General features: G+C 43.5%; 1 protein-coding gene across 1 annotated transcript in view; it reads right to left on the bottom strand.

The window, feature by feature from the left end:
- The window catches only part of LOC147712654 (suppressor of tumorigenicity 7 protein homolog), a 1,198,755-nt gene that overhangs the window by 999,801 nt on the left and 178,604 nt on the right, over positions 1-20,350 (bottom strand). The window contains exon 6 of the mRNA XM_086923345.1: positions 1,963-2,041. Within this exon, the coding sequence (XP_086779471.1) occupies positions 1,963-2,041 (79 nt within the window). The remainder of the gene's footprint in view (positions 1-1,962; positions 2,042-20,350) is intronic.

Raw genomic sequence — 20,350 nt, 5'->3', positions numbered from 1 at the left:
TGGTATGATGGTGGCATTTCTCCCCAGACATCCAAAAATATTATTGGGCAGCACCACTAACGGCAGTTAATTACTGGATACACCTACCTAAGTCTGAACCAGCATAACGTATGGACAGCTATTTAATGCACCTGGGAGGCTGTCTTAGAGCTCTATATGGGACAACGTGCCATAAGACGCATATAGGCCCTAATGCAGCTACATTGCATACCTGGCGTACAACCCTGCAAGCCCTCGGACGGGGAGATAAAATAGGGTAAGCCACGCCTCTGTCAGACTCGGCTAGTCTAGGTACCCTGGGGACAAAGCCTGGCTTCGACAAGTGGGACTGTATCAGTTGGCAAGGATGGGGGACTTCTGGGTGCAGGGAAAGCTGCGTTCCCTTCGCAGACCTACACGCTGAGAATAAGCTAGCACCCACTGAAACCTACCATTCTATACAGATATGACATGCCCAGCAGAAGGCCATTCCAGCAGGTGAGACACACTCTGAGGCCTCACCACTAGAGGACAAGTTACTCAACACCTACTTGCCCCGTAAAGTTATTTCACTCACTTATTAGAAATGCAATAATAACTCACCAGATACCCTGATACATCTAAGGGTAGAATTGGAAAAAGACCTTGAAAGTCTTGAAGATGACCAATGGCCAGAGGCATTGGCATCCCCCACAGAAGTGGCCGTTAAATCCAGGTTGTGTTTGATACAGCAAGGTATTTTACATAGATCCTATTACTCCTGCACAACGCAAGCAAAAATGGGCAAGGCGCTGATCCACACTATCGTACAAACTGCGGACGGGTGGACACCTTTTTTTCATATCTTATCAGAGTACCCCGCGGTGGAATCCTACTGGACATATGTAGTCGCATGTATGAACAATGTTAGTGAGGGTAATATGAAGCCAAGTGGTGTTTTCTCAATATCTGTGACGCCTCCAATTTTACTCAAATGGAACGAATCTGGTTTACATTGGGGCTGATAGCACCAAAGCGTGCCATTGCCAGTTTGTGGGGAGTGGAGCAACCACTACAATTACGAGACTGGAAAAGCGATATAGACTGTGTATGATTGCTGAGAAAGTAGATTGTGATGGGAGGTGCTGTCCTAACAAGTGGACGAAAATATGGGAAAGATGGAACAATTATCGAGGCAACCCTTGTACAGCTATTTGTTAATCAGCCTGCTGCACCTGTGAACATTGATTGGTCAGGAGAGGAAGCAGGAGGGAGTCTTCAGGAGTGAATGCTATGAAGACCTATTGTTCTTGCTGGAACCATGGTATAGCAGTGTTTTGTTTATTGTTTTTTCAGTTTGCTTTATCTGCTTCGATACGGGGCACATTTTTCCACTGTGCGGGCAAATTCTACGCGAGAGCAAATCGGGCTGCCCCCAGCTGTCCGACGCACACGCTCACTGAAATGTCAGACGGCCGGGGGTCGTCCAACGCACGGAAGAGTTAATGATTTGCTATCTATAACAATAAATACATTTGTTAAAAAAAAAGTTTATAATTGACACATATGAAAGAGGTGGTCGGGCAAGGTACCTCGAAAGAATTGTAGTTTTAGGACTAAATGGTTTCTAACCACAACCAGTCGGACAAGAAGAGGCAGAACAGTAGAAGGGAGATGCTGTGATGGCACTGAAAGAAGTGGAGTGAAACAGAATCACGAGGGAGGAGCAAAGATTTAGTAAAAGTGAAATAATGTGAACAAAAAAAAAAACATCTCTTTCCATTTATAAACATTTGACCTATTATACAATATTGCAGAACGTCTGATATGTAGCAATATTTATGTAGCACACAGACAATAAGATAATTTCGATTTATTTTCATGACTGAACGGCTCCATTTATGTACACATCATAATGTTCAGCCTACAGAACCTTTGATACAACGAACAGGAGTGCAGGTGGAATGGCACGCTGCCTCTCCCATTTTAAGTTTTAAAACTTACTCAATATACACCTCTAGTGCTTGATGTGCTGCTTTAATTCGGGCTTGAGGGTTTCTCTCTCGCCATGCTTTCTGCATAACTGTTGGAGAAAAAGATGTTACAATGCCAGTCGAGGATGATAGAAAACAGAGAACGATTAGCCAGTTGTCAAAGAAAAATAGAGGTAAAGGTGTAAATTGTGAATAATGTACATTTACGAGGATAAACATACAAAAATGTGAAAAAGAACAAGCAACATAGTAGATATAAGGTAACAAAATTTCACAGTAGAATGGGGGACCAGGACTGTAAACAATAGTCAGTTTGCATGGCTTCAAGTCTTCAAGTTGTTGAAGGTAATTATTTAGGAGCAACCATTTGACTTCTGTTTTGAATGAGGAGGTCAAAGTGTTAGATCTGATTTCAAAATGTACGGTGTTCCATATTCTCAGGCCAAGGATGGAGAAGGAGCGGTTAGAAGTTCTCTTTTTACATTTTTGTGGTTTCAGCCATAGAGAGTTAGAACTTCTTAGAGATTGATTCATACCCGATAGTTCGAGTTTTTTTTGCTAGGTAAACAGCAGTGTTATAATGAAGCGTTTTTTGTGTCAAGCAGGCTATCTTGAGCTGAACACTTGCTTTGAGAGAGAGCCAATTGAGTTGTAGTAGATCTGGTGTGATGTGATCATTTTTTCCTGATCCCGGGATGAGTCTGGAAAAGATGGTTGAAGTATTGAAGGACGTCCCAATATGTTTAGGGCTCAAAGGTATGTTGGAGTACAGTAATATTTTTATTCAGGAAGAAAAAAAAATGTCTAGTGAAACAAGTTTAAGGCTCTTAGCCACATTATACACGGTAAGGCTGGTGATAGAAAATCATGGAGAGGCCTACAAATAGTATCAAAGTCATCATGTGTATTCGTGAGTGGGTTATAGAGGTGCTTTATTGCTAGGATACGCCACATTCTCAAGTACCAATGTGCTAATGGGGGGGCGGGGAGGGGAAGGTTCCTTACTTTTCCAATTTTCAGCTGTGTTTTCAGCAAAACCCATGAAGTTCCACATCTATATTCTATCCGCCATGGACTGATATTTCAAATTTGAAATGCACAACGCAAGTAGTGTATTATCTATAGGCATTGAAATAAGCATCCTAGGACTGTTTTCCAACGCTGCCCAAGTTTTTGTCCAACATGGCTGAACATAGGGGCAGTCCCACCATATATGTATGATATTCCCCCTAAGTCTGCATTGCTTCCAGCAGAAACCTGATATTTGGGGCTAGTACTTCGCTAATTTAGTGAGGTAAACATACCAATCATATGCTATTCTATAGTGGGCCTGTTTCCTTAAATGCTATATGTATTTTTGGGTATGTCCCTCCGCTAGGCTATCCATTGTTTGACATCTATTGACTTCCCAAGACCCGCTGACTAATGGGTCCAGAAGGGCTGTGGCTATAAATTAGAAGCCATTAACAAAAGGAAATGGTGTCATAATACCACCTTGGGAAGCCACAGCATTTTTTTTATTCCAAGAATTTGTATTGAGGTATCTTAAATAAACAAAGGTAAGATCAAACAAAGGTAAGATCGAACAAAGGCAACATCAAGATGCTGGAGTAGGCAGTTACATGGGGAGTAAGTGAGCAAGTAACAAACTTTGGTAATGATATAAGGGTTCTATAGAAGCACAAGATAAGCACCGGCCTGGACTCAGCCTCACAACACAATACAAAAGAGAGGAAAAAAAATTAAAGCAAATAAAGAATTTAGACAGCAAAAGAGGTGCAAGAAGATAGAGGGACCCTCTTGTCGAACTCTAACAAGGTGCTATTATATCAGCCAACAAGCAGAGAGAGTGCATCGAGAAGTATAACACAGAACATTGTAGTAACACCTTTGGAGAACCTACAATACAGTATAATTAATACATATTCATGCACATGTAAAAATGGGGACGTCTATTGTAGTGGGTGACGACTTGTCTCATGGGGGTTTTGTCAGGGCGTAGTAGCTGTCCAGGGATTCCCAGACGTTGTTAATCTGTGGTCTCCAAGGAGAGTTCTAGAGAGAGATATTGTCTGCTTCTTTTAAAAAAGTAATCCAATTCAGCCAAGCACGAAAGGAGGTAGTAGCCGTGCTCTTATAGTTGAACAAAATCCTACTCGGTCAAAAAAAAGTCAGTTGGGTATAAATCCTTATATAAAAAACATTCGTTGTTTGTTTATTCAGATCTGACAATGGGTCCGGTCAGGTCGACGAGTTTCGAACCCGCAATTGCGGGGTTCTCCTCAGGACCAAAAATCTCTTGTAACTATGACTGAAATCACTGAGGGTGATAAAGCTGGGAGGGCACGGAGACCATTTGGTGCACTAGTTATTCATGTAGCGGAGCCATGCGGATCAGGGCATACCGCGGCTTTAAACTGAGCCCAGGTTTGGTTTGAAGATGCCCAGCGGGGGTCATGTAGATGGAGCCCGATTGAAACGGGCTGACGAACTCACAACGCTGTGTTCGGCGCTCTGCTCGAGACCAGAGGCATCTTCAAATCAAACCCGGGCTCAGTTTAAAGCTGCGGTATGCCCTGATCCGCATGGCTCCGCTACATGAAGGATTTATACCCAACTGACTTTTTTTGACCGAGTAGGACTCTAAAATAAGGAATCAAATAATATCTCTATGTACAAACAAAGCGTGGTTTTGACATAGGGTCTTTCAAAAGTTTCTTGCATATATGTGGTTTTGTGTGAATGTGGTATGCATGACTTGGCCAAAGTATGGGTAGGATGTGTGTGAATTTTGTAATGATATTGTACATTGAAAAAATCTTTTTTTGATGTTATGAATTGTATTATGTTTTATCTGTTTGTATATGCACAAAACAAACTTCCTATAATATGAAAAAAAAGATTTAAAAAAACTTTATTCCATTAGTGAAATAAACAAACTAGTGACGTAATTCATAAAACGGACCGTTTTGTTTCATTCATAAAGGTTATTTGATAGAAGGCAGTAAGCTAAATCCAGTACTAGCAATTGTTTTGTTCTTTCATCAACTAAATCCCCTGGCATGCCTCAATAAATCTTGACTTGCATGCATCACTATCAGAAAGAAACCATCAAGTTGGTGGTGCGGGTTCAAAATACCATCACCGTTGAGGAAGCGAAGATGTGGGTATTCCAGAACTTGTCTGCTATTATGCTACAGCGCATTAGGGCACTTTGACTAACCATCACATTCCTATGGGAGAAGAGGATCGAGTATGAATGGGATCACCCCTTTCGGCTCATCTTCATCTGGAATAACGAGACCCATATTATCCGCAGGTTGGAGGAAACCTGCTCGGAACTGGGCATCGAGGTACCACAAGAGGAGGAGAGCTACATTTCGAAGACATAAAGCCCATCACCCTTCACGACCAGTGAAAAAGTGCCCTGGTAAACCTAAATAAACAGAGAGCCGCAAAGAGACAGTTTTACTGTGCCAGCTCCAGCGCCGAGACAGTGCATTAGCTTCAGACAATGAATGAGAGAGACATGTTGCCTGTGCCTCGCCCACCGGACACTGGGCTAAATCTTCAAGGTCTCTGGGCCCAACCCTTCTCGGATCCAAGAAACTCCAACTGCCTTACCCTCTCTTTACTAAAACTCATTCTTTACGCCATGGAGTTCTGGTCTCATCCAACTCTAGCGGAGAGACAATAACTTGTCGACAGCATGGACCCCTTCTTCTTAGTTTACTATGTTACCAGGAGGGGAGCACTCCAGCTGTATGGTTCTGTTGGTCGACGGCCCACACACTGGTGCCCCCGCCTCATGTGGTGATGGCCAGGCTTGCCTGATGGGGTGGACACACTGCTGCTCAACCGATCCTTGATTGTTTATCACACATTCTAGGTAATGGTTAAAATACTGAACGTCTAAAGCCTCAATGCTTCAGTAAACCTTCTGGCTCTTTTCTCCGTGCTTAGAGACTCCAATTACGATATTTGTCTCATCCAAGAATCTCATCTTCCTAAAGCTGACTGGAAACGCCAGCAGTCCTGTTGGTTTGACAGGCAGTACTTTTCCTCTGGCCCTTGGAAACGGGCGGGGGTGGCAGTCCTTTTGGTCACGCACTTCCTGGATCCGGTGTTCCACCCAAGTGCAGCTGCGGGGCAGACGGGTAAGACTACTTACATTACGAATCTTGATGACTACATACACATTTGCACTTGCTGACATCTATGCCTTGAATAACCATCTGGAAGCATTTATCCTGGACGCTATGGGCTGGGTGATGAGCACTCCCGATGCAGTCACTCTTTAAGGAGGTATCTTTAAACTAGTCCCTAATGTCCTTCTGGACGGATCGGCTCAGAGGACAGGGGAGTTTTCACCTACAAGCCTTCAATGGCTGGGGGACATGTGACTGGTGAACATGTGGAGACTGTGTCATCCAGCAGTAAAAGATTACACCTACTTCTCATCTGCCCACCAAACATATGCTAGAATGGATTTCTTTCTGACTTTGCCCCACTTCACAGCAGCTACCACACAAGTAGACCTTGGCGTGGCCACGCTTTCTGACCACTCACCCATCTCTATGGCACTGCACATCCCAGACTCCAAATCACAGCCTCGCACCTGGTGCCTTAATCCTAGACTAGTGACATACGACTCAACTGTATCTGAAATCAGTGGCACACTTTACACCTTCCTCAGCACCAAGGACCTGCTGAATACCCCATCAAATTACTGAGGGACACCCTGAAAGAGGTGTTTCGGAGGCAGCTTCAGAGCTATTGCTGCCCGACTTAATAGAGTCAGAAAAGATAAAAGACTCGGACTAGAGGGGCAGATGAAGGAATTAAGAGGCTATAAGCAGTCTGGCTCCCATAAAGTGCTGCAGCAACTTACGTGAGCTCAAAAGCAGTTTAAGGCCCTAAACATGTATAAGGTGGAATATGCGCTCCTTCGCACCAAACAAAAATACTACGCTGGGGCAATAAAGCAGGGTGTCTTCTGGAACATCGGCTATAGATTCAGGTGCTCAACCAGAGAATAACAGAGATTGAAGGGTGACAGGGCTGCAGTGTGCATCAGGACGTGCAAATAGCTCAAGAACTTCTACTCTGCAATACATATGACGGACGCGCTTGATCTGGGAGATGCCAACACTTACTTAACCCAGGTTCATACATCCTGCATCCCTGTGGACAATGCCTTGCAACTAGACCGTGATTTTCATCCAAGTAAGGTGCTCAAGGCCATAGCTTGCTTGCAGCCAGGTAGAGCACCAGGCCAAGACAGTTACACTTGTGACTTTTACAAAATATCCCCCTCCTCCCGGCCCGGCCCGGCCCGGCTCCTTACCATTATCTACAAATCTTTCAGCACGTCGTGCTCCCTCATAGACACTATGAGAGAGGCCACCATTACAGTACTCCCCAAGCCTGAAAAAGACCCCACTTTTTGCTCTTCATATCACTCCATCTCACTGCTATTTGTCGAGGTTTAGATTTTTACTAGCATATTGGCAGCCTGCCTAGCTCCTTACACGCAGCCCCTGGTAGATACTGACCAGGCCAGATTCTTTCCCAAGAGGGGCTACAGCAATAAACTAAACTCCTTTTCCATTTCATACATATTATGTGTGGTTTCCACACGTGACCGCTCCTCCACTTAGTCGATGCTGAAAATGTGTTTGACTTGGTGCACTGGCCGTATCTCCAGTTGGTGCTGGCTAAAGCCAGACTCTATGCCAGATTCCAGTGTTGGATATGGTGCAGTTATACCAATCCTACGACTGCAGTCAAAGTCAACGGGCCAATGTTGCGACCCTTTAACATGGCACGCTGGACTAAACTGGGGTGCCCCTTGTCATCACTCCTCTTTGCCCTCTATATGGAGTCGTTCGCAGAGTGACTCATACGCAACGATCATCACCATGTGGAGATGGAAACATAATCTCTCTTTATAAGCTGATGATGTCATGATAGGCATTACACAACCTTTCACCTCCCTCCCCCTCTGAAGCAGGAATTAGAAGCCTTTTGGAGGGCCTCAGGCTTTAAGGCAATCCTCCAGAAATCACATGCTCTTAACCTACCCATTCCACAAGTTGGCCAACTCCAACTAGAATGCCTCATCCGGTTTACCCGGGCCACCAAGGGGGTCACCTATTTGGGCCCACAAATTTAATCATGCTAGAGCTAACAGCGGATTGTAATTATGCTGCATTGCTCTCCGCTGCCCGATCCGATCTACAGTCACGGAAGTGAGGCTCCCTTTCTTGGTTGGGTAGGTTGGCAGCAGTTAAAATGACCCTTTCCTCCATGATCATCTATATCATGCAGACATTACCACTGCAGCACCTTCCCCCCCCCCCCCCCACCCCTCCCACCCCCCATGTTATTGGGAATCTACAGCACCTAATTGAATACTACATATGAGAAGGTAAAAGAGCACACATGGCAAAGAAACAAGCATACCTGGCTACAACTTAGGATGGCCTTGGCATTCCCCACTTAGTGCCGTACTATCAGGCAAAGCAACTCTGATATTTGGTAGAATTGTCGAAGCCTCGCACTGAGAAGCACTGGCGCTTTATCGTTTAAGCGGTACCCCGGATCCACATTTGGAAGATGCCATGGCTCCCCAAGTCACACTGACCATCAGGGGTTTATATCTCTCCTCTAGCTAGTGCAACGGTAGGAGCCTGAGACAAGGTGCAATTGACATGAATGCTTTTCACCTGCATAGCACATCAGACACCTATAATAAGAAACCATGTCTAGCTCTACAGGTGTCTGCATTCTCACTATAGCAAACGGCCAAGTCTGGGGGACCTATTAGATCATGATGGCCTTCTGCCTTCGCACAGGTCCACTCTAACTAAGGCATGCCTCCCAGCGCACACTGGTTATATGCTGCCATTAGGCACTGAGTTACTCAACCACACATGTGCCCAGATGCTAGGCGGCACCTCCCACCCTTTGAAAAATAGCCCCTCACCCGCCACAAGGAAAAAAGGCCTCCTTTCTGACATCAATACCCTCCTTAACACTCCAATGACCAACTTCTAAATAACCAGCAAAGCGGTGATGTGAACTGGAGTGCAAACGCCCCTTTACCCCTAAAGAATGGTCTGACGTTCTGCACCAACCATGCACATCTGCGTATTGTGCCTCCAGAAAGGAGACTACTTAAAATTACTCATTATTGGTATTACACCCCAAACAGATCAACTAAATGGGAGCCGGGAGGGGATGATAGATGCTGGAGACAATATGGACATCTAGGCACATTGACACATATTCTTTGGCATTGTCCCAAACTACAACAATATTGGGCGGACGTTCTGGTGGACATTAAAGAGATGTAAGAGACAGAGTTACATTCTGTTGGGCTTCCCAATGCACTGACGTACACCCTGCAATCAGTGAGGGCGATCACTCTTGCCCTTTGTGTGTGCAGCCAACCAAGTCATACTGTTCAAGGGGGTAAAGATAGGATGCCAATACAGCTGGACAGGCAGCATAAACTATGGGAACCCCTTGGCATGGAGAAGCTGATGTTGATAGTAGATCATACATTGCTGCAAATTGATAAAACTTGGGGGCCTTGTATACAGTTTCTAGCTCAAGAATTCAGGGAACTCTCCTATACAGCCTTCGTGCGGGCACTTCGCCGGACCATGACACTGACTCAGGTGTGGGAATAGCGATTTAACCTATAGGGTCTACCCCTGGCCTGAACACATAGCATTTTTTGTTAAAAGGGGTTGTCAAGCATGTCCCTAGTCTCCCATCCTTGACACTCCTCTTTAACTTTACCCCCTCCCCTTTCCTTACGCCAGTCCACCCTCCCAGCTTCCCACCTTTCCAGTTAACCTCCCCTTCTCTATGTCACACCTCACCAGCCGACCGATGAAGGTGAGGATCTTGTTATGTATCATTTATTTCCTGAAACTCAGTAAAACTGATTAAACCTAAATTTAAATAGGTAATGGGTCTCCTCGATATACAGAGTAGTCTCTTCATGTGTTGCTCAATTTTAATATAATAAGCCAGTAGCCCAAGTCAGCACTTTATTGTCTGGATTTGAAAGGTGGAGAGAATGAAAACATTGCCTTACCTTAGCCAAGCAGCAAGAAATCAATTAAATAAAACATTTCCTCCAAAGGAGGGGAACAGAATATGTTCTGGTTATGTTCGATTTTGTCACTTCTCCATTTTTACATCCCAAGTGTAAATAATTCCCATTACACAGCTTGTGATAAACATATCGGTGTGTATCTTTATTTGGAGACGGAAGGAAATACACCATTACTTCTCGAAAAACACCACCAAACTTTCAACATGGCAGTCTTTAATTTAGTCTTTCCCCCCTAAAGTTCAAACCTTACCTCTCTAGCTCCTTCCCAACACAGCACTTTGTAGAAACTTACGATGGTGGCAAGTGTTATCCAGGCAACCACCATGCATACCGTTCACTTCTTTGTATTCTTTATCGATTTTAGTGTTTGTTTTTATCATCCGCAATTTTCAGGTCATTACTAAATGCAACAAAATCTAATGCTCTTCTGGCAGCTGGTGGTGTGTGTGCCCGGTGAAAGTGTGCACAGATGGCTGGTGGTGTGTGTGCCTGGTAAAAGCGTGAATTGACGGCTGGTGGTGTATGTGCCTGGTGGAAGCGTGCACTGACGGCTGGTGGTGTGTGTGCCTGGTGGAAGCGTGCACCGACGGCTGGTGGTGTGTGTGTGTGCCTCGTGAAAGCGTGCACTGACGGCTCGTGGTGTGTGCCTGTAGGAAGCGTGCACCGACGGCTGGTAGTGTGTGACGGCTGGTAGTGTGTGTGCCTGGTGAAAGCATGCACTGACGGCTGGTGGTGTGTATTCCTGGTGGATGTGTTGTGTTCGATTTTAGATTCCGAATGAATTTCCCGATTCATGCCCTTATATAGGTACAATTGCGTTGACCTTATATAGGCATAGAAATCAAGCCCTTATTTAGGCATAGCCCATGCTACCCAAATAAAGGCATGGTTACTTCCATCTGTTCATCTACATCACAACGATTTCTTGGAAAACCAGATTCTTAAGCCGTTAGGGACTTCCCCTTGCTTGAATATGGATTTCTCCAAGAACTCAGTTATTATGCTTGAACATCTATTCCTTAGGGGTTCATTCATGACGTTCATATATCCAACTTTACGTCAAAGCTGGCATTCCTAAACACCTTCAAGGTATAAATATACCTTCACTTGCTATGGCAAAGCACGGTGTGGTTCGGTGCAGTTCGACAACCTATTTGCACGAAACAGCTCGCTACAGTAAGTGCCAAAGGAAGCCAACTCTCCAGCTGACATACTGATCAGAAGCTGTCATCCTCTGCCGAGAAATCCAGCTCCAGTGTTTCTGACACCCCTTGCGGAGTGTTGGGAAATAGAGTCCGTGAAAGAGATACCAACCTCTCTCATTATATGGTATGGAGCTGATTAGAACCTAGGCAAACCTTTGGAAATTCTTGGGAAAACTAAACCTATACTAAAGACAATACTTACTTCCTCCCTAGTACTAGACCTAGGTTAGGTACACTGGGGTAGGCGTATTTTAGAAGCACCAGTTGAGTATTTTAGCCTGTGTTCTTTATGTATGTATTTTTATATTTCATAGCACCAGACAATGCTATTACAGTATTATTTTATATTACTGTTTACGTGGTAAGCATTATACTTTGCATTCTGTCTAACAATTGTAGCAGTTCACCTCTCTTGCATGAGAAAGAATACTGTTCAATAAACCCCCTTTTACTGAAACGCTCGTCTCTCTATTTTTATGCAGCTCTGTAGAAACAAAGCATGCACGATGGACTGAGTCAAATAGTTATCTATTGTTTCCACGACTCTGAAGATACGTTTTTATTCTTGGAGGAAACAAAGTTGTCATGTTTATGCGGTTGTCAGACAATTAATTAGTATACTCGATAGAGACATACTGACCTCAGTCCTATGTCAAATCTATAGTGTTTTTTATTCCAATGCACAGATCCTATTGGGAATATAGGAACTACGCTACATGGCACCCAAAGGTTTGGTAAGGCACTAATTTAACGCTAGATACTGGAGTAACTCAGTCGAGCTTTTCTCAGAGACCCCTTTCTGTAAAACTCCAATAGACGTCTGAAGTGGGTAAGGGTTAATATCCGCCATATCAGAGCAGGACGAAAAATCCTATATATGAACTTTTTGGTTTGTTCAACATTGAAGGATACAGTGTTCTAACATATTGTGCACCTTATCTTTGTTTCCTTGAAACTTGCTCTGCAACTTTCATTAAACAATGTCGAATAACGGCAAAAACACCGAGGCCGGTGGAATTGCGGCTGACCCAGCCTATGCAGTTTTTAACTATACAGGTTTCCAAGAAACCGAGGGGGATGCTATAGCCATTCCTCTAAATTTAAGAAAAGCCATCACTATAATACTTATAAAACATGGCCTAACATCGAGAGGTGGTAGGGCAGTTTTTGTGATAGAGGCACATGAATATCACCAGACAGAGGTATTCTATTCATGGATAGTCTTCCCTGAAGCAAATCCAAAAACACATGTGTTTGACTTCTACAAAGAAGATGATCCACCAGAGGAATATATTCCTTTCGAGGATATTGAAATTCCACTCACATACCAGGAGCATGAGCTCTTGTTTAAAGGCGCCCTAAAACATTTATATCACATTACAAGGTTCAGTCCACTAGGTAGACCAGGAGCAACATGGTCGGCTCTAGCCAGCTACATACCTGACCCTGACATTGAAGCAATGTCGGACAAACAATTACTTAGTAACATACAGAATTTAATTGAATTATACAGTTAAAGTCCTATACTAAAAACGCTCCTACTCCTTCTAAAAAGAAGTGGGAAAATAGCAAACAAACTTCTAAAGAGAAGCGTTCTCATTCCAGAGGTAGGTCTCCTCAAAAGGAGCCCCCTGAAAGGAGATATAACCTCAGGAATAGGGATAATTTGAGGAAACCTGATAGATGTCAAGATACTGATACACGTTCCTCTCATACCTTTCATACTTCGTCATAGAAATCCGAAAGAAGAGGACGGTCAGAGAACAAGGAAGAACGTGTGAAGTCCAAAGACAATCAACACATTCAGAAAAACAAGAAACCTCAATTCACCAAAAGGTAGCAGGTCTAAAAATCAGACATGCTGAGGATCTTGAGGACATAACTAAAGAACGGAGAATGGGCTCAGACAATGTTGGGCAGCGCAGCAGAGATCACAATAGCTCGCCAGAACCTGAAGGATCATCTGGAGACAGTCGACTTGAATGAATTTATTCAAGTTGAAACTACAGATACCAGGGTTAGTTTTCCACATAAGTTATATGAAATAACACTCCGGATGGAGGGGGACATACCAAGAACAGTGAGAGCACTCTTTTGGGAGTGACTTTCTAAGGGTTATGACATTCTTCTCGCTGAACAAGACTGGCCACCAGAATTTGTCAGGGAGTGCCCACATGACATCATTATGCTAGCCTTCTCTAACCATATTCCAATACATTTAAAATATACCTATGCCAGGAAATGGGCAGTGGCCCAAGCTCCAGCATTATACAAGAATCCTATAGAACGGGATGAGGATTCACCTCACCATAACATCCAGTTAAAAAATCAACCAATTGCACAGAGGCAGTATCCAGTTAAGCAAGAAGCTAAAAAACTGGTCAGGGAGATCTTAGATCAACTTGAATACCAAGGGATGATTGAAACATGCACTTCATCAATGAAGAATCTTTCCTTTCCTGTCTCCAAACCAGACAATACATATTGTCTAGTATTGGATTACAGACATTTAAACTCTTGTTGCAAAACATTTGCTGTGCAAAATGCACACAGTACAGCATTAATGAATAACATTGTGTAAAAAATATAAAACCACATTAGATTTTTCAAATGGGTGTGTGAGACGGTACCGCTGGATATAAGGGGATATCAAGGACACATACACCAGACTTTGATTCCGAGAGGTTTTTATTGGCTTTGGTCTTAACAACGTTCCTGGTAAGGTTTAAGTCTCTTAAGGAAGTCCGATTGTCAGGGGCGATCTCATCCGGGATTCTGCTCCTTTCGTGACGCCCTAGTCTCCTCTCCCTTGGACTCGGACCATAAAGAAAAAAAAGAAACGAAAACAAGGTTTCAGGTTGAGGGTTCTGGACCACACGACTTGGTAGGGAACTGGGTGTGAGGGGTTACCGAAGGCTACCACTAAAGAAACAAAACGGCTCCCGCAGCTTACCGGCAAAAGGGTGCGTGAATATCAATTTTAAAAAACGATACCAGCTACCCTACCCCGTGACCTCCCCTTAACTGTTACCCAGCCCTCCCCGCGATGAAGTAAAGTTGCGTATACGACACCGTACCTTTTCCAGCCACACTTCCCTTGAAGTGTGGTGGGGCGAGTCGCGGTACTGTTGGCCTCCTGGCTTCTCGTCCTTCGGCTCCCGCCGTCTCCTTCGCTCTCCGGGCTTCCCTTCTCCGTCTCCCGATTTTCCTCTCCGTCTGCTTCCCGAGTCGTCTCTCCTTTTTCGCACTCCACACCAACTCCGGCTTTCGCAGCTTCAAGTTCCGGTAGGACGGACATATCCCTCTCCACAGTGCAGGATTGGATAGATGTGGGTGACGTCAGGACCGTCGGCTCCACCTCCACTGGGAAAGTCCAGGCCGAGTTAAAGGGGCCGTAGGAGTCCTGTGTATGGGGCGGAAACGAACAGTCGTCAAAGTCCTCGCCCCGTCCACCGACGTCTCCAGGGACCCCGTGACAGGGTTCTTCTGTCAAAACATTGCACCAGAAAGTAGGTATTTTGACTGCTTTCTCAATCATGGGGACACACCGTCACTTCTGTCGTCTCCCTCAAGGATTCAAGAATAGTCCTGGGTTATTTTCAGCAAGGGTAACAGAGTTACTACAAACTTATGAGGACGAAGCATAGTCATATGTAGATGGCATCTATCTAACAGACGATGACTTGGATAGGCACTTGAACAGGGTGAACAGCATTATACTGGGCTTCGCCTCTGAAGGGTAAAAATTCAATTTTAAGAAATCAAGAATTGCCCACCTCAAGGTGCTTTTCCTAGGATATGAGTTATCAAGTGAAGGCAAAAGCCTGGCAGCCAACTTTTTAGAAAAGTGCGCGTTGCTCCAACCTCCAAAAACGCTGAAAAACTTACAGTCGATTCTAGGTTTCCTGAATTTCGGAAGAACATACATTCTAAATTACGCAGAAAGGGTTAAATCTCTCTATGAATTAATCAAACCTGATTTTAAAACAGTAAATTGGACACAAAAACGCACTGAAATTTTGCGTTCACTGCAAACAGATATGTTAGCAACGAAACATTTGCGAGCCCGCGTAAACTTACTCAACTTAGTGATCCGAATCATTCCAGGACAATGCAGAATCACGTACTTAACTTTTAACGAAGGTAATATTGTACTAATAGCTTACAAATCACTCTTGTACACACAAGCTGAAATGAAATTCACATCTACAGAAAAAATTCCGACAGCTGTTCAAACTGCTGTAGCAAAAGAGAGCCCTCGCACAGGGTAAGCGCATTATGGTTGTTACACCTGTACCTGCCTTAGAGGCAGTGACGCAAGAGAGCATTCCAAATGCTAAATCTTTACATCCAAGATGAATACAATAGGTTAATTCTCTTGCTGCAACAGATGTTGAATACGTTTTTGATCCTTATTTGAAAACACAAGCATTTCTACAATACAAACAAGAATGTCCTCTGCCTACTGCAATTCTGCCTCTAGAGCAGTATGGATGTATAATGTATACTGACTGATCAGCTCAACCCACTACGTGGGGGGTAAACAAGCCTATAGTGCTGCGTGCGCGATCGCTAAAGGTCATGCGCGATGGCAAATTCCGACCAATGGTCACTAAAACGCAATCTCTAGGAGATTGTACAGCTCAGCGAGCTGAACTAAAAGCATTCAAGATGGCAGTTGAGAATACGGAACGCAAATTCCCCACACTCATAGTGTACGATTCGTATTATTGTGTTCAATCTTACAATGAATACTTGCAGAACTGGATTCAAAATGGTTTCAAAGATGCAAAAGGTGGCATAATCAAGCATAAAATGCTTTGGGAACAAGTAGTTCAGTTACGACAGGGACTACAAAACACTCATGTGATACATACACTGAGTCATCAACGTGTTGACGTTCAGGTTGCAGGGAATTCATTGGCTGATGAAGCCGCAAAGGCAGCTGTACAAACGGCTTCCATAGCTGCAATCACTCATTCAAAAACAAAAATAGACGGCAAAATAATGCTATCTGTCAATGACACAAGCAAAGGCAGCGTTATCTAATAAGTTTCCCCTCGAATACTCATATATAATTGATGCAAACAGTGTTCCTTTTACTTGAATCCCTGGAGTGGGGGGTAGAGTGATTCCAAACAGGAAACATAGAGTAACTTTGATATACAAAGCATATTTGGGAGAGGGTCTGATACATAAAGGAAGCTCGAAAACGATATTAACTGTTAAAGAGACATACTGGTGGCCAGGAATGAATGCTCATATTCACATGTTTGTCGTTGACTGCATAGGCTCAATAGAGATCGCAGCACAGAACGCTGCCAGATACCGGACTATAGCATAGCCAGCCCAGTACAGACAGGATTGTTAGACTGCATTAGACTTTCTACACGCAGACGTCCCTGTGGACAAATGCGGTCCCACAAATATTAAGACAAGGTTCATTTGGATGTGGCCTCAGCGCTCAGCTGAGACTCGAACTCTTATAAAAGATTTGCAAGTCTTTATCGGCACATACGCAGTCGGCATGCTACATTCTGACCAGGATCCTGCGTTTAGCTCTCGAGCTTACAAAGAGGCCATGGCCAATTTGGGCGTTGCATTGCGGTACTCAAGTCCATTCCATCCTGAGGGAAATTCGGTTGTGGAGAGAAAAAAACAGGACATAAAGCAATCTATAACAGCTAGGGTATTAGGTTCGGGTGACGGGTGTGTCAAACATCTAATAAGTGTCCAACGTAGTCTTAACAACTTGCCAAAAGGTTCTCTAGGGGGTATCACTCCATATGAGGTCCTTTTTGGGACAAGGATGCTCTTTGCGGACCTTGATTGTTAGACATCAGTAGTGAACCAGAAAGATTTTGATATCAAAGATTGTTAGGCTGTTTTACAGGACTTAAAAGAAATAAGAACTAGACAAAGTAAAGTGATCCTGAAGTCAACCACCACTGAGGAAAAACCGACCGTCCCAGCAAGGCCTGTCTGGATCCCAAAGCTTGGTGATCTTGTCAGAGAAAAGATTGCTGACAAGAAGGAATTTGGGCCTTCTTACAAACAACCAGTACCTGTCCCAGCAATCCACTGCCGCCCCCTTCTTGTAAAAAGGAGAACAGGTTTGTGTCTATCGACCTGGTCAAACCACATCATGTGCCCGATAATAAGCAGTAGGCCAAGTGGACTCAGCCAATGTAGGAGACGCCCACCTCTAGCTACTATCCAAGAGGTTCAAACTGAGAGACTCATCACCTTTGAAGAATCTGCAGTGTGAAATGAAGGACTAAGCAACAAAGCTATGGAACTTGTACCTCTTGAGACCCAAATATCAGTTTGTCAAGAAACGCCTGTCTACAATGAAGTAGCATCTGACTACACAAATGTAACAAGTGATCCTGAGGTTCCAGTGATTTCAACGAATCCTGATGGCAATCCACACAATTGACAGAACTGCCTCTGGCTATTTCATTAACTTTGATACGTTTTCCGAGGATCCCAGCGAGCCTGAAACGACGCCAGTAAAAATAACTTTGTAAGAACAAGCAATAGACCTTTTTCATCATCTGGAAAAGACTTATCTGGTTTCATCATGGATTGAACTTTGGACTGTGTTGGGTGTACTGTTTCTTCTACTTTGGTTAACTCTGGTAATAACTTTGGGAATGCTGATAAATGGAAGCTATGTCATAATGGACACAGCAAGTAAGAACATCAACTTACTCCTCAAACCACAAAAATCATCCCATTGTGAGCAAAGAGACTTGTCATCAGTGAACATCACAGCCATTCTTTTACCTGGGGGCATAGCTTGGGACAAAACGGATTATGACATTTTTGGCCCATCTGAGCTGTTGAAGATTCCACACTTATTCAAGATTTCATTAAGTGACTTTGTTTCATCTAGTACCTTTTCTGATGATTGGGACTCGAGACTGTTTTAATAATATGATGTCAGACCTAGAAATGTCTGCAGTATTTACAAATATGAATATTTAGAAGGTTCATCAGACTATGAACAAATGTATTGTTATAATCATTATGGTCATCATTTCTTGCACAAACCTGCAAATCCTAGAAATGTATTAATGTATAACCACGGGAACATTGTCCTACGCCACCAGAGGGTAGCTCATAAACATTGGCAAGAAAAGTTCCGTACTTTTCAGGGTTCAATGTATCCAATCCTGAATCATTTTACTTTAGAATGTTAACAAAACAAGACTGAAAAGTATGTTGAAAAATACCAAACAGATTTATTCTGCTGCCTTTTATGCTCAAATGTCTAGACTAGGTTTCGACTTTTGCAAAGACAACATTGAGACGAAAACTGTGTGGGGCACAAAAGATTGGCAGGTCCAGGGTATAGAAACTATGTTTAGAGCCTGTATAATCCCTGAGCAAATTATGTTTTTGAATGACACTGTCCACCAGATGTCTGGTCCTGGGTTAGCCAAGATAAAAGACCTGAACAATCCGTCTATACCTACACCTGATAGCAGTAACACTTCAGAGGGGGAGGTTGACGTACATACTATTATTTTGCATCACAACAGAACAGATTCAGATTGAAATAAATGGTTAATCTGGGCCACAGAGAAACAACTGCCAAGATAGGTTCCTGAACAAAACACAGGGTTTCACATTCAATAGGCCAGACCCAAGATATGTTCAAAGACAGCATCCAGGAATAGTAACAACAGACAGTGTAGGAAATCTCTGCCTTGATTGGCTACAGAGATCTACACTTAAGGATGTAAAGCAACACTTATGTTTACTAAAAGATGGCGCTGATCTTAGGGAATTCTTGCTAGGACCAAGAACAGTGCGTCATAAACGTTTTATATATGCCGGTATCTAGGCTGCTTATAATGAAGCATGGGAGATTGCGCAAGCAGAGACTGCAGAAGTAATATGAGAAATTGATCGTATTAATTTAGAGAAAACTCTCTCTGTGGTTGACAATGGGTTAACGACTCTGTTGTCCAGGATATACTCATTGGACAGCATAGTGCCTTCTGCCATAGACATCATGGAACAGGACTTGGTCATGCTGCAACTTGATCAGTCGCAACTAAGTTCTATCATGCTATTAGGCTGGACGTTGCAAAACCTTCATTCAGGCTATGTGCCTTGGCGTTTTATCAATACTATGTCACTGTTTTCAGAATTCAATCTCACTGATGAAGAGATCAAATTGCCACAAAGAGGAGCAGACTATACAGTGCTGAGCATTGAAAAACTGGAAAGACTTCCATTTACAGTAGCAGAAAAAACAACTATTGAATGGATAATACATGGAAGAATCACTCTGCCTGTTATAATTTTCCATTTTCAGTATTGCCTAAAACACATACCAGCAGGCACATATGAAAGGTTGGGTAAAGAATACATGAAGACATCCTGGGAATTACCGTACACACATAGATGTTGGAGTGCGGGACGTGAAGTGTTTCTTAGTGGGAAAAACTGTGAAAACGCACCAAGCGGTTCTCTCCTTTGTCAGGGTATAAACTTACACGGGGCCTCTAACAATTTATCCTGCCACCTGCAAGGTTCACCAGCTGCAGTGATTGATCCAATTTTTGGACAACTCTTGAATGGGAGTTACCTCATGTTGAATGATCACAGCTGCTGTGGCATGTTGCCAGGTATACCATATCTAGTAACTGTGTCAGCCAGAGTCACTTGCTGTATGCAAGTATTGGTTCCTAAAACAAAGAGACAGGGAGTCGCCTTTATGGCCTTCACTGACCATCTCTTCTATACAAATTGATACTTTAAGCAGAATGAAAGCCATTCATTTGCAAAAAACTGTGCCACAGACCTCGGCTAAAGAGACCTATGATCAGCAAGTCGCAAGGACTTTTGCCGAAATACATGCCCTCTTAACTACAAACTGCCCAATACATTTCTCAGAAATGTTAAGTCGTATCTTAAACATGTCTGATACGAGCGGTATTGTAGATGTATTTAAGACCATTTTTTTCTGGACTGTTAGCACCTTTTGAAGCAGTCCTAGGAAAAATTCCAAACTTCGTGCACTCTGTGTTTGGCGGACTGCCACTCAT

This window comes from Lissotriton vulgaris, chromosome 5 (genome assembly GCF_964263255.1).
Source record: "Lissotriton vulgaris chromosome 5, aLisVul1.2, whole genome shotgun sequence".
Lineage (NCBI taxonomy): Eukaryota > Metazoa > Chordata > Amphibia > Caudata > Salamandridae > Lissotriton > Lissotriton vulgaris.
The sequence above is the reverse complement of the archived record's forward strand: the minus strand, read 5'-3'. Positions and strand labels throughout refer to the sequence as shown.